At 38.4% G+C, this 15855-nt stretch overlaps 1 protein-coding gene across 4 annotated transcripts in view; it reads right to left on the bottom strand.

The window, feature by feature from the left end:
* NIPBL (NIPBL cohesin loading factor) overlaps positions 1-15855 on the bottom strand; it is a 271388-nt gene that overhangs the window by 44813 nt on the left and 210720 nt on the right. For 3 of the 4 annotated variants that reach the window (XM_039543426.1, XM_039543430.1, XM_039543427.1), the window contains 8 exons: positions 14167-14310; positions 12534-12632; positions 7774-7863; positions 7008-7222; positions 6792-6894; positions 5772-5870; positions 5520-5666; positions 2644-2778 (listed from right to left, as the gene is read on the bottom strand). In XM_039543426.1, coding sequence (XP_039399360.1) covers positions 2644-2778; positions 5520-5666; positions 5772-5870; positions 6792-6894; positions 7008-7222; positions 7774-7863; positions 12534-12632; positions 14167-14310 — 1032 coding nt within the window. The remainder of the gene's footprint in view (positions 1-2643; positions 2779-5519; positions 5667-5771; positions 5871-6791; positions 6895-7007; positions 7223-7773; positions 7864-12533; positions 12633-14166; positions 14311-15855) is intronic. The other variant, XM_039543428.1, reaches the window with a different exon arrangement.

Here is a 15855-nt window from a genome sequence, read left to right as displayed (position 1 = left end):
ATTCCCCACATAAGAGTATAGACTTATTGATGGTGTGTCATTTTACACAGATTTTTTGGAGCTAAGTGAGGCCTTCTAGAAAGAGAAGGTTACCTGAGCAAGACCTGTATCTGTATCTTAGAAGTTTAGATTCCCAGACCAGGCATGAGTCACCTGGGGCTTCCAAGCTGTATCTGAGGTCACGATTGCCTGGAAGGACACCTGGATAATTACTGACCAATGGAAATCCATGCTGCAGAAAATCCACACTACAGCAACATTTGTGGAAAATGCCATTTTCACAGAGATTTTGTCAGACTGGGAAGAACTATTACAAGTTTCAGCAGACCATTACTGCACTTCCCTGGTGATTCATTATCATCAGATATATATCACTAGATAAAGTGAAAGCTTCACTCAGCCAAACAGAACAGTTAACATCTGTATAGAAAAGAAGAGAACTGGATTCTTCAGCTAAAGTTTGATTGAAGATTCCTGTCTCTATATACTGCTGGTAAAATTCTTACTATCCAGTGTCTATATTATAAGAGGAGTTGGTCACAACCTCTGTGTTTAAATTGCTTAATACTGTCCTTTATAAAGGATTCTTGCACTCTTTCAATTGAAAACTCTCATACTTCCACTATTTGCAGCAGGCCATTGACACATGGCAGGGGGCAAGCACTTCAGACTAAAGAAATGCCTTTTCTTTGTCCTGTGAAATTCCATTCAGCTTTTGCTGAGATATAAACTATAAAAGTCATCCTCTCTCATCTGTGGCTTGCAAGCCTCAGGAAAATTTGGGCAGCATGCCAAAGTAACAACTGAACACGGAAACATTCTATGGTCAGGCTGCCACTGCCACAAAAGCAGTAACAACATACACTGTACTGGGAATACCCAGGAGCTGCCAAAGCAGCTGTAATAAGGTGGGGGGAGAAGAGAGCTATGCTAGGTTCCTACCTTGGACCCAGCACATGTCCCCAAGTGGCCCCTGCCTCTTTGGGTGCCCTGTTAGGTAGGAATCCCTCCAACTCTAAGTTGGGGGCCTGGGGAGGGAGAAAAGAGAAAGCAAAGCCAGGTTCCCCCAACTCCAGTTATGGCCCCAGCAGCCCATCGGGGCACCACATGTGGCAGGATCATCCCCAACTTTTGGGAGGTGGAGAACAAGGAGAAAGCCAGGCCAGACTCCCCCGCTGTCCCAGAACATAGATCCAGCTGTTCATTTCCACTCTTTAATTACATAGTCATATATGATTTTTCCCCCCCATAGAGCCCCTACTTCATTCAGTGTACAGAAAGGACAGAATTAAGGTAACACAGGCACATGTAAATCTAGTATTTCCTAACTTTTCAGTGCTTGACTTGGCAACCAAAATAATGTGCTTTTAATGTAGGTTTTTCTCAGTTTTTTAAATGCAGTTATAGAAGTGTAGGACTGGAAAGGACCTCAATAGGTCATCTAGTCCAGTCCCCTGCACTCAAGGCAGGACTACATAATAACTAGACCATTCCTGACAGATGTTTGTCTAACCTGTTCTTAAAAACCTCCAGTGATGGAGATTCCACAACCTTCCTACAATTTGTTCTACAGAACCAGACTAACACGGCTACCCCTCTGATACCTGATAATTAGGAAGTTTTTCCTGATGTCCAACCTAAACCTTCCTTGCTGCAATTTAAGCCCATTTGCTTCATGTCCTATCCTCAGAGGTTAACAAGAACAATTTTTCACCCTCTTTCTTGTAACAAATTTGTATGTCCTTGAAAACTGTTGTCCCCCCTTGGTCGTCTCTTCTCCAGATTAAACAAACCCAATTTTTTCACTCTTTCCTCATAGGTCATGTTTTTTAGACTTTTAATCATTTTTTGTCGCTCTCCTCTGAACTTTCTCCAATTTGTCCACATCTATCTTGAAATATGGCACCCAGAACTGGACATAATACTTCAGCTGAGATCTTATCAGCAGAGAGTAGGGTGGAAGAATTACTTCTCCTGTCTTGCCTACAGCACTCCTACTAATGCATCCCAGAATGATGTTCTTTTTTTTGGGGGGGGCAACAATTACACTCTTGACTTATATTTAGCTTGTGATCCACTACAGATCCCACATCCTTTTTCACAGTACTCCTTCCTAGGGAGTCATTTCCCATTTTGTATTTGTGCAATTGACTGTTCCTTCCTAAGTGGAGTAATTTGCATTTGTCCTTACTAAATTTCATTCTGTTTACTTCAGATAATTTCTTCATATCATTTTGAATTTTAATCCTATCCTCCAAAGCACTTGCAACCCCTCCCAAGTTGGGAGGGTTTATTTATGTCAATAATCAGATAGACACAGAGTGGAGATAATCAATATTTGCAAGTGGAAAAGAAGAAATAAATCTAAATATTTTTATTTTATGTTTGAGCTCCCTTATTTTTTAAACAAAAAATGGAGTAAACAACAAAACAACATGTCTGACGGGAACCTATCAATAAGATTGTGAATAAAAAAAAAGACATTTATTTTAAAAAGTTAAAAATGAATAAAAATTATACACATACTAAAGAAACTCTGAAATCCTTTTAAGGAAAAATCTAAGACTTGTTATTTGTTTCTCAAAATAAAAGAAAACTAAAATAAACTGTAATTAAAAACTTAAAATAAATGTTCTACCATACCTTAATGCCCTCTTCATCATTGACTCTGCGAATCATTTTCACACACATCTCTGTAATTTTGGGAAATGTTGGCTGTTCAATGCAGATGTCCCTAAGAATCTTTATAACTCTCTTTCTGACACTGATACCAGTATCCTGGTGGGAGAAAGCAAAATACTTTTGAAAAAAAAATCAGAAGTGATAATGAATTTAAGTATTGTGTGCATTAATATAAATTAAAAGTTATCAAGTTTAACTTGCAAAACGTGAAAACAATAAGAAATTCTAAATGCACCTCTATAAAAGACCGCATTACTGTTTGGTAACACTATTTCATTCCAGGGATCCTGTAGGTCCTGGAAGTCAAGTCCTGTGAATACTGCATTATTACCCCATTCTACATTCTCTCCCTCAAGAGCTCCGCATTCATTCTGGTATGAAGGATTGGTCTAAAATCTATTAGAGCCTGATAACTCTGCATATTAACTGGACAGAGATTACACTTCCTTCCTTTCTAGGAGACTGGCTTGGGAAGCATCAAATTGACAATTAAAATGCAGATGTTCTGCATGAGAGAGACAAAATGGGTGAGGTAATAACTTTTATTGGACCAACTTCTGTTGGTGAATGAGAGAAGCTTTTGAGCCACACAGAGCTCTTTCTTCAGGTCCAAGCGTCACAGCTAAATGCAACATGGAACAGATTGTTTTAGTATAAGTAATTAGCACATAGTCTAAGAGACTATTCAAGATAGCGTTGACCTGTTAACACCTCTGCAGGTGTTGGTAGGTTACAGATTGTTGTAATAAGCCATAAATCCAGTCAGTCTGTTCAGTCCATGATTTTTAGTGTCTAGCAGGCTCATCTTTTGAAAGTGTTCTAGGGATTTCCTTTGAGGTTGAGGACTGACAAGTCAGACAGAGAGTGATGGCTTTGTGAAAAGTGTTCACTCACAGGTGATGGGTGTTTTTTGTATTTTATCATTTTCCTGTGAGAGTTCATTCAATAGCATAGTGATTGTCAGGTTTCGCTCACATAGTTGTTATTGGGGCATTTAGTGCACTGGATGAGGTCTACCACATGTTGTGATAGGCATGTATTTAGGAGTACAACTACTAGGCCACTGGGCTAGTTCACTGCAAATTACATTTTTGATTATTGCCTGGATATATCATCACACACATTTAATGCTTTAAATTTTAGCAACAAATGATGCCAATAACTAAATCCTCATTTGATAGTTTCATATTTTAAATGATCAGGTTTGTACTCTTCTGTTCCAAGTGCGCTACAGCAGACTCTCTTTTTTGTTAGCCCTCATATTCAACATGTACATGAGGCAATCTAATGGTGATAGTGAGATGACGAGGGCTTCTATATGTAGATCACTCCAAGTTCTAAATCTCTAGGTTATCAGATTCAAACTGCAACTCTCCCAATGTTTAGAAGAGAAATCAGCTTGTGCTCTAGTTTGCTGAAACTCTCAGATAAGATAAAGATATTGTTGATTGGAAATAAGTATAGAAATATATCTGACTGAGGGAGTTTTCCCATCTTTTGTTACTCAGGTCTGTAATTTGGAGAATCTTAGTGGATTCTTCCATCCTTCTTAATATCCAAAGGGCAGAAACAGCAAGAGTACTTTCCTTTCCTCCAAATCTGCACTCGTTCAGAACGTGGCAACTATTTTTTGTCCAACTATGGACACTGCCAGTGTTACCCGTCTTTTTCTGACCTTGAGATTGACTTTCTGCAATATGCTCTACCATAAATTGGATTATACCCGAAGACCATTCAAAACTTCAGTTATCGCAGTGTAACATAATGGTGTTTTTTCAAAGGTAGCATATTGCACTTGAACTCCAGAGACTGCACTAGCTTCCAACAAATTCATGTTTAGGTGCATTTAACAAAAAAAAATTGCAATGGTTAGGCTCCTGGTGTGTTAAGACCACTGCCTATCATGCTGACCAATTCTGTCTCATTGTTTTCTTGTACTCCCCAATTAGTCTGTCTGTATCCATCTATTGTCTCTTTCCTTGTACTTAGACTGCATGTCTTTGAGGGTAAAGATCATTTTTTCTGTTCAGTGTTTATACAGTGCTTGGTACAATGGGATCATGGTCCATAACTAGGACTCCTACGCACTATAGTGATACCAACAACCACCACCTTCAATATTTGGGTCTTCTCCTGTTTTACCCCTATAGTTCAGACCAGTCCCCGCAATGTTCTGAGAGCAGAGCTCTCTTACTATCAGACTATTGGCTCTGGAACTTAACCTTTTACACCACTCTTGGTTTAACAGACATAAAAAAGATAGATCTTAGATGCACTTCCTAGCTTATCTATTTTCTCAGGCTTAATCTACAGAGATGGAAATATAGGAATAAGAAGTTTAGGCTTTTAGATTTAATATGTTACAAGTTCTTTAAACAATGACACAGGGTCACACTGAATATTTCTATGTGTATTTTCAAGTGTTTGATACATACATGCTCCTAAAGCCTTCCACATGCATGTTTTAATCAAAATAGATAACTTGACATGCAAAATACTAATTCTTTCTCACTGTTAATTTAACATGTTCATGTGATCTATCTGAATATCAAACACATATACAAAATAATCGCTCTTTGGCATCAGAAAATGTTTTTACAATGCCAAAAATTAGAATAGAAAAATGTATAGGTTTAGCTTCTGACCCACCAGTTCCTCAACAAAAGCAATTGTTTCAATTCACTAGGTTATTTTTAGATTTGATTCTCAAAAAAAAAAAAAAATCTATACAAGTTCATTTACTCTAGGAACTGGGATACTATTCAATATAATTAAGAATGTAAACCCAGTTAAAAATGTGTTTACAAACATCAAAGTGATTTCAAAAGTGACCATACCAGTATTCGCTCAATGAGCATGTCATAATACTGCTCAGCAAGCTGAGGTCGACAGAGCACAAACCGACCAAGCAACTCCACAGCTGCTTCTCGTACACTAGTGGAGTTATCCATTAACCGCCCGTGAACACCTCGTTGCATATCCAACTAAAAAAAAAAGGGAAACACGAATGCAAAGTATGGAAAAACAGAATTTCTTTTAAATGTGAATAGAAGAATGTATGTACATTACAGATAGTTTCCTTTTTTTACCCTGGCTAGAATGCTGGGGTCTACAGCAACAACCTCAGACAAACACTTCATGGCTTTTGTTCGAACTGCAATCGCATTTTCACCAAGCACACGCAGAATCTAATAAGAAAACAAAAGTGACATTTTAATCGCTTTTGGAAAATTGCAAGCAGTGTTCAATGCAAGCAAAAATACAATGGAATAACATGCAAAAGTCAAACTAAAATGAGAAAAATCAACTACCAAAAATCGAACAAACTTTTAGAAAGTGAGGGGATACATGTGAGTGATGACTTTCCTGCACTGATATTGGAGCCTGGATTCTCCCTCACTATGATAAGCCATAACCCAAATGTTGATCCATAGGGTCCATCCGTTTATTTTAGCTCTGTTTTTCCTATCCACATGTCACTTTATTATCCTCCAAACAGGATTTGTGCACCCCAACTTTGAGATAGTTCTGTTAAGTGGATCAAAGAAAGTAACGTGACCCAAAGCATTACCTGGAGCTCAAATGTATCACCATGTCAACATGTTAGTGCTCCTTTCCCAGTCAGAAAGAAGGAACACTAAGGTCACTTGGTCAAACCATGACCATCAGCATGACAGCACCATTCATTGCAGGCAAATGATTGAGCTGGTTTGTATGTCCAATTTAAAATTTATACAGTTATATGAATGATCTATGAAGACATGTTTTATGAGGTCATGGTCCCAATCAGGCATGCATTTTAGAAAAATCTGTGAAAAGGTTTCAACATTTTGTAGTTATCTTTTTATTGTGCCCATCTAGTTGATGGATCTCTACATATGCACAAATAAAACAATATATGTACAGTATGGTATGTGTAATATACATGCAGGAAAAAAGAAAAATAAGCACATGTGCTATCAATACATAACATGAAAACATGTGGTGTTATCATGACCTATTAAATACCTGTGCTCAACAATGAACAGACATTGCACACTACCCCATAAGTGTTTGGAACCAGGAAACCAACTGTATTTCACAGCATTAAGACTTCTGGCACAGTTTACCTGTGTCAAATAAATATCGAAGCTCTGGGCAAACGGCCTCATAGAGGCCAAGTAGCGAACAATCAAGCAAGCATCTTCATAGTCCACAGTATCAGAATTCATCCTGCAACAAAATTAAACACAATACTTGATAGTTATTTATTAAAAAACAAAACAAAAAAGCTTATAAGTCGAATGAGCAGGTAACACACTAAACCCATAATTACTGAAACTTACTTCAATGTACTGAACTGAGAGGGTGCAGTTTTAATGATACTGCGAAGAAATTTTTTGCGACCTTCTGCTCTGTGCATGATTTGTCCTGTTGTCTCAACTTCTTTTGCATGGTGAGTTCCTTCAGATGAATCCTCATCCTTCTGAGATTTCATTGCTTTCTCGGTCTCCATAGTTGTGTCACGGAACCACTGAGCTATATAAAATTTCCGAGAAAACTGGAGAAATGCAACAAGATGGGCAAAAAAACCAAAGAGAGTGATTATTAATAGTTCCTTTTCAAGTTGTGAAGAAATTAAATTGGGTTCAGGCAGGTATTAGCCCTCAGTTCAATGCTATTCAACATTTTTGTTTGAGACTTGAAAGGCAGAGTGGAGAATGTGTTAATCTAATACAAATAATACCACTGACAAGAACCAAAGGATTATAGTAGATAAATAGTATATGTGGATGTCTACAGTGTCGAGTATGGCATTTATGAAAGAGTCAGTCTGAATGCATCAAATACGAAGTAAACAATGTGCTCCAAATAGAATTTAAGCATTGGCAGGCAAGGACCATTATAAACATTATGACTAAAATTCAATAGAATGGGTCTACTAAGATTTCAGCTACTTTAGAGAGATGCATGCTATGAACAGTTTTGGGATTAGAACGAGGGTGTAACCAAGGCACAAGTATGTCTGTGTCAGAGCCTTGGGGAATAAACCATTCCTTTGATGAAGTTATATTTATATAGACCTAATACATCCAGAAAATTGAAATTTACCAATAATGAGGCATCAGTCTCTGTGTTTTCATCCAAATAATCTAGCAATGCCTTTTGCAGCTGCTGGATTTCATCTTCTCCTCCTGAAACCTGTAATATGTAGCAAGATACATTCATAAGATATAATATCTCAGTTGCAAATATGATCAAGAAATCATTATACACACATGCATATAAATTAATGTAATGTAAAAGCACACAATTAATTATGTTGACAATAATTCCAAACTATTTAGATAATTTTTATAAATAAATCATCAATAAAACTGCAACATACAAACCAGATTATACATGAGGGACATTGTCCAGCTATGCCGGAAGAAGGACAGGAGACATTGGATGCAGTTTAATTAGGCCACGGCTATTCTTAAATGTCAGAATACCTGGCAGATAAAAGTGTACAGTGCAGGTAATTCCATAATCATTTACATATATCTGGGGGCGGGGACTATTGTCAGCCCTAACTCTTTAACTAGCCTAGTCCCCAGCCAACCCGATGCTGGGACCTCACCCCCATCTCCCTCAAACAAGAGTTATGGAGGACTATAAAGGAGGGAGAGTTGGCTACCTGCCATACTAATCATAGGAGCACTGAACTCCCTCCACTCCCTGTTTCCACTTCTTTAAAGAATATCTCCTTTAAATCCGTCACCAAACCATTTGATCTGATCACAATATCCCTTCCCTACAGAGTACCTACACTGGACATCCACCCCATGCTTACATAATGAGTTGCAACATCAAAACCTAACCTCCGTTTCATGTCCGCCACCACAAAGCCTCAATACACTGTAAGGAAGGCGAGAAAACCCTACCTCACCTTGGTCAATCTGGCGGAGATGGAAAAAATTCCTTCCCAGCCTCCTCCCCCAGGCCCTTGAAACAAATGAGTAGCACAATACCCGCAGTGGATTATGACAAAACCTGGTATTTAACCTACTTCCATGGGTGAGAGGGTAGGGGCTGCTCCACCTGGTCCAGGTAAAAGAGGGCTTTTCCTGTACCAGTGTGGACCTAAATAGTCTCCCTTCTCTTCTGATCATTGGTCTGAAGATGCTGCAGAAAATCACTTCACACACCTTTTCCTACAAGCCAGACAATGGCCACTATCGCTTAACAGAAACAACTGTAGAGCAGAATGTGATAGACGAAAATAAACTGCCTTCCAAAAAATCTTACTGGTTTAATATTCAGTCTGTGATGTTGTTATGGCCCCTGTTATTGGAAAAAAATGCCTAAGGATGTAAATCCCACAAAACAGTCTGACACAGACAAATCAAGAAACATTGTCTGTTGTGTTACAAATATTAGACACTGGAACGGCAGATTGCTTAGGTCACCAGGGCAAAAAGGCAGGAAAAAGAAGGGAGAAGTTGACAGAAATAGTCTCATTAATTTTGACAAAGCAAGGTTATCTGTTAGTAACTGTTGTCCAAGGATGTAACATCTACACAAACACCACTGATTTCATGTGCTCAGATATATCTAAAAAAATCATAGCTCATTGGGGCTGCACAAGTGTCCCTTCAATGATCTGAAGTGAAGTTATAAAAGGAACTAAGAGAGGGTACTCTGAAGAGTGGAGAGTTGGGTGGGAATGTGACTCTGCATAGGCATGTATAAGAAAAGAACTGTTACTGTAAGAAATATTTTTTCACCTTTTAGAACTATTTCTGTAGATCCACATTCTTTGAAGATTAGCAAGATTTCAATTTAATTAATATTAGTCAACAAGATTTAGACTGAAAGCTCTTTGTGGCAGGACTCGTCTTTCTATTTGTTCTGTGAAATGCCTAACAAAATTTGAGTACTTAAAAGAATGAAAAAAACAAAGCACTAACTGCCCAAGAGGACAGTTGAAGAGATTGGAGAACTACTTGCCCAAAATGAGCATTAAATTGAAATGCTAAATCAAGAGAGCAGTGCTTTGTAAAAATAGAAATGAGCTCCAAGAGGCAAATGTACAAATGATTGGGATAAGAATGCCATTTGCAAAATGGAGATAAAATTACATAAATCCTTTGTAAAGTGCTTTAAGATCTATGGATGAGAAGCATTACATAACAGCCAGAGGCTAGCCCACAATTTATCAGGTACATTGCTAATTTATAACAGCTTTAAATGTAAATCTAATCTATTTAGAATGTCAGAACAGAATCCATTCTTTACTAGATCTAATTCTAAAAAGCTATAAATAACCTACCTCTGTTACTTTCTAAAGAGTTCTGTCTTAAGTAATAATGCAACACTATATGCAACATTGATATGTAGAGGAGTTTCCCTCGTAGCATGTGTGTTTTAGAGGGGAAATGGAATATCAATGGTCTGATTCAAGTCAGTCAAACTAGCTTTGGTAAAAATTTTGGATAAGGACATCAAAATAACTTTTTCTTGTGAAATATTAAAAATGAGGATTGCTTTCCTTGCCGATGTTATTGCAGCCAAAGAGGCAGTTTTCAGAAATAAATGAGAGATGTAACACTCTCTCAAGGGTTCATAATGTGTCTACATAAGGAGAGGTTATTTAACTTGTACAGTAAATGGAGTTCTTTGAGGGGTCTCCCCCTATGGGTGCTCTACTTCAGGATGCATGTATGCCCATGCACTCTTGATCTGAGATTTTCATCAGCAGTGTCCACAGGTCCACATCTGTGCCACATATCCTCATGCTTCAGTGCGAGGTTACATGGGGGCTAAGGACCTGCCACTGCTCCAGTTTCTTCTCAACCATGGAAGTCTAGTGAGAAGACTCCGAGGCAGAGGGGAAGGAGGTCAGATAGTGGAATACCCAGAGGGGGACACATCTTGAAGAACTCCTGTTCCTGCAGAAGGTTAAGTAACTTCTCCATCTCTTCAAGGAGCGACCCATTGGGTGCTCTGCTTAAGGAGATGCTCAAGCAGTACCTCAATTACAGAGGAGGATGCCGAGGAGGTATATTCAGTATGGACTATAGAACAGTGTTACTGAAAGCTGCGTTAGCTCTGGAAGCAGGCACCAGAGTCAGAAAATACATGCATCAAAGACCAGACAGTACTAGCTCAAGCCTGTCAATGCAGGCTGGGACACTCACTGGGAGGCCAAAGAATGACATAGGCATCTCCCATTGAGTTGTGGCTGTACCTTCCCCTCAAACAAAATCGTCTGCACTTTGCATTGGATGGTGTCACAAAGAGATCTATTTCTGGATGACCCCAGGTAAGACACATCCTTTGGAACCTGCATTGTTCAGTTCCCACACATGGTTGATGGAGTACGCAACTGTGTTCTGTAGTCCTGGAAGATAAACCATTGAGATCTGTATGTGGTGTGATACGTACCAGTTGCAGAGTTTTACTGACTTGGCACATAAGAAGTAGGGTCCTGTTCCTCTTTGCTGATTGATATAATAAACAGGTACTGTGTTATCCAGCATTATTCTGATTGGGTTGCCTGTGATGTGGGGGAAGTAAGTCCTAGCAAGAGTAACGAACTGCTCTAAATTTGAGCATGTTGATGTGAAGGTTTGCCTCTCATGGGATCCATTTGCTTTGAGCTGTGAAGTCCTAAAACAGTGCATCCCAACCTACCAGGGAGGTGTCTATGATGATGATCCTTGTGGGAGGAGGCTGTGAGACTGGCACTCCCAAACACACGTTTTTATGGATCTTTCCATCAATTTAGAGAATTAAGGACCCTATGAGGTATGGACACCCACTTGGATAGATTGTGCTTGGGGTATAAGCGGTTCTGAGCCAAGCTTGAACCTGGGAGTATAATCTTGCTAAGGGTGTCAAAAATGTACAATTTGGCTTGTGGCCCAGGAGTTGCAGGAAAGCCTTTGCTGTGATTTGTGGGAGCAAAACAGCGATAAGATGGTGGGAGGATGCAAAATATCCTCATCTGGAGGAGGAAGATTTATGGGAAGGTGGTATTTATTCATCCACAGCTGGCTCTGGCTCCTCTGTAAGATCCATCTGTGGAGCAGGACCAGAGGATGCTTTGGTATCGGAGGGGGTGGGCGCCTCAGTGGTACCTTTGTAAGAATGTGATGTCTCCTGAGAACTGGACTGAGCGGGTGACTTTCTCCTTCTCTTATCCCATTTTTTTGAGGGTACTCAAAGAACTGAGTAGGTACTCAACTTAAGTTTCAAGGTATACACTTAATGAGAGCCTTTCAAATGACTTTTTGTTCTTAGAATGACCAAAACCGGATGAACCTCAAAATGGTATGGAGGTTATGCCAAAATAGATGCCTGATGGACCTTGAGGTCTAGACCTTTTCAAATAAATAAATATATACATACATCCAAAAAATTGTGGAACTCACACAGATGTGGGTGACAAAACCTTATTCAATATTCCTGAAAGAAGTAGTTTCCATTTCCAAGAATAACATTTTTTTGCTTTAAGTTTACTGGCTGTAAGATATTTCCCTTCTTAAGCACTCAATGTAGTTTACTAGGGTGCAACAATCCTATGTGAAAAGATTGGATCTGGATTCAGAACCCAGTGATGAAGCCAAGATAGAGGCCCAAACACCAAGAGTAGGAGAAAAAGTAGCTCCAATTACAAGCCCATGAGAGATGAGTAACAAGGATGTTGAGTCCAAATAAGAGCTGCTAGAGTTACGCACACGATCTAGTCCTTAAGGAATTTCCTTGATAACATCTGGAAGCAGAGGCAGGAAGGAATAAATATACAGTTTTGCCCCAGTTCAACAACAGAGAATCTAGCAGAGAACCCAAATCTGCTCTTGAGCAGGAAAGTGGTCACTTCACACCGTTTCTTGTAGCAAAGAGGTCTCCATCTTGTGAGAAGAGACTGAACCACCCATGTTGCTCTTGATGCCTGCAATATACCAGCATATCATTCTTTTTTCCTGCAAGATAAAGAGCAGTGTAATGATTCTGGAGAAATACAACATTTCCAGAGAATTATCACTTGGCATAAATGTCTTAAGTAAGATGACCCTTGTTTACATAGTATACAGCTGTGGTATTGTCCATAATATGCTTTCTTGAATAAATGTTTTTAGAGCCCAACATATTGCCCAGTGCAGTTTCATTTCCCATGAATTCCAATGATCAGGCAGAGGTGCACTAAGAGGAAAGAGAGGAGCACTGTGCCAAAGCACAGATATCTACCTCTACCACTTCCTATGGAGATTGGGGAACTGAAAGAGACCCCCTTTTAGAACATTCTTCTGTACTACCCAGTGCAGCATCCTTAGAATCTTTGCAGGTATTGAGACAAGTTAACAAATTCATCCTTCCTGGAAGAATAATTTGTGCGGAAACCAGTGATGTAAAAGTATGATTTGATGTTTTGCACAGAATGTGACGTAAGCTGACAGTCATGAAACCCATAAGTCTCAAAACAGACTGAACAGACTTTGGTCATTTAGTTGATAAATATTCTGAATCTCCATAAGTTTCTCCTCTGGTAGAAATACTGCTGCCACAGAAGAATGTGAAGTGGTTCCTATGAAAGTCATTCTCTGGTGGAGTTACAGCTAATTTCAGACTACTAATCCTTAAGATTGGGAGTGAAACTGGGATCAAATAAATTTGAAATGACACTGAACTCCAGTTCTGACCATGCCTGACCCAGCCAGTGACCAGGAAAAAACAGACATAAATCCGTAGGCATTTTAAATAGACAGCCGTATTGTGAAACACTCATGGCATAGTGGAGCGCCAAAAAAGGAACACCTTGTACTGAAAACTGTTGCCTCCCTCACAGAAATGGAGGCAATTCTGATGAGTAGCACTGATAGAACCTTGGGAGTACATGTCCTCTAAACAGAGCTCCAAACCAGTCCAGATGGCACAAAGAAGTATGACTCATGCCAGATTCATCATTTGGAAACTGAACCCACAGCTATACTACTTTAGTTTTCTCAAATGCGTATGAAAGTAGCTCTAACTAAACAAACAGATTTGCTCCTTTTGTGTGTTCAGACACATCCGCTGACTTTAATGACTAAAATGATTTTTACTCCTCTTTAGAGAGAGAGCAGTGAGTTTGATTCTATTCCTTCATGTGCATCATCACTGCACAGTGGAACAGAATTGTTCAGTAGTTTTAACCCAGTGAAGATAAGGGGTTGGCACAAGAGCAACTGAGGCCCTAATAGCATGAATCCTTACTATTGAAAATCACGTGTGAGGTTGAAAGAATCCAGTCTTGATTCTCAAAATCCAGGATGAGTTTATAGGGCTGGTAGTTAGAAAAGACATTTTTATTTATAATCTAAGTACATCTGATGAACTCTTAAAGAGATAATAAAGATGGACTCCCCAAATGGCACTTTTACATAATGACTTTTCAGAGTAGAATAGCACTTCAGACATTTTTAATGTATCTATCTGTATTGTTATCTAGGCACAAAATCACATGGATCTTATATATACCTGTTTTAAGATTCGAGCTATGGATCCTTGATCCATTTTGCTAGTGACTGCATCTTTCCTCAATCTTGCAGCTACAGTTCCAAGATAATCAAGTGATGCCACTCTCAAAGCCATCTCTGTAGACTTGTTACTGAACTGATGAACCTAACAAAAGCAGGATAAAATGTTATCTACTCATTACTGTACCTGCAGTGTTTTTCATAATATACTATTTGATCTTACTCAGAAATTCATCAACTAATAAACTGAATAAATTATATCATTTACAATGGCCACATATTTGTTTGAAGTGTTGCTGTAGATGTGTTAGTCCCAGGATGAGAGAGAGACAAGATAGTTGAGGTAATATATTTTATTGGACCAACTTCTGTTGATGGACGATAAAAGCTTTCAAGCTTCACAGGGCTCTTCTTTGGGAAAGAAAATCAGTGTGTCTGAGCTAAATACAAGTTGGGACAGATTGTTAAGCATAAGAGGTTAACACATGTTGTGGCAGACAACTTAAAAGGAAGTGGGCAATTGAGGATTAGCAAGCAGTAACAAATTGTTGTAATGAGCCATAGAACCAGTGTCTCGGCTGAGTCCATGCTTTTAAGTATCTAGCAGAGTTATGAATTTAAGTTACTAAAGATATAATAATAAATTATATTACCTCACGACCTTGTCTCTCTTATAACCACATATATAATATTTTAACATTAATATCAAATTCATTTCCTTCACCACGGGGCCCTCCCTGCAAAAAATACTCCTGAGATTTTTTTTTTTTTAAAATGGTCCTTCTAATCAAAGTAACTAGAGAGGATGCATCTTGTACAGTGGGTTTGATTAGAAGTATAATTTAAAAAAAAATAAATCTCAGGAGTATTTTTTGCAGGGAGGGGCCCAGTGGTGAAGAAAATTAATATATATATAATTTGTGAATGAAACATGTGCATGTTTATATTATACTTATGTAATCTACCTGCCATATGTACAGCAGTGAACTGCAAGCTACTATCTAGCTGGATTAATCAGGGCCATGATTATAAATTATTTGTGCTATTGCCCAGAAACAAGCCCACATTACTGCTTTAGTCTCATAACAAATGTCTACCAGTATTACTTATCACAGTGACTTATGAATTTCAGACATTCTATATCAACTAAAATGTTTATTTGAATCATAGCATTTTCTAAGTTAATGTTTATACTTGCAAGAAGACTAAACTACTGAATAATATTTTTGTGCTATATGAGCAGCCTAGAGAAGCTATCATATATGAGTATCTGCAGATGTTGGTGGGTTTTATCCAATATGAGTCTATGCAGCTATTGGGTGCTATGGACTAGAATTTTAATGTGAAAAATATCCCCCATAGAAGAATACAAGTGATCTCCACTGAGCAACATAGTCCATGGTGAGACTTTTTTTCAAATTACTTATCAAATACAATAATTTTCCAAACTAAACTTCACTATCTTTATACTATTCAGTATATTATATAATATACTGATATACATCAGCAGAAAGTTCTTAAATGAAGCATGAAAATTATATATTACAAACAAACATTTAAATATTAATAAAAGATTATGTCAAAATAAACAAGTTTTCATTATGATGAAAAGGAATCATCATCATCATGGCAAATCCCAAAGGGACATAGCTGGCTTGTAGACTGAGCAGTGCCATATCAATCTTCAGCG

The sequence above is a fragment of the Mauremys reevesii genome, linkage group 6, assembly GCF_016161935.1.
Source record: "Mauremys reevesii isolate NIE-2019 linkage group 6, ASM1616193v1, whole genome shotgun sequence".
In the NCBI taxonomy this organism is placed as follows: Eukaryota; Metazoa; Chordata; order Testudines; family Geoemydidae; genus Mauremys; species Mauremys reevesii.
Note: the sequence above shows the minus strand (reverse complement) of the source record. Positions and strands in the feature narration are given on the sequence as shown.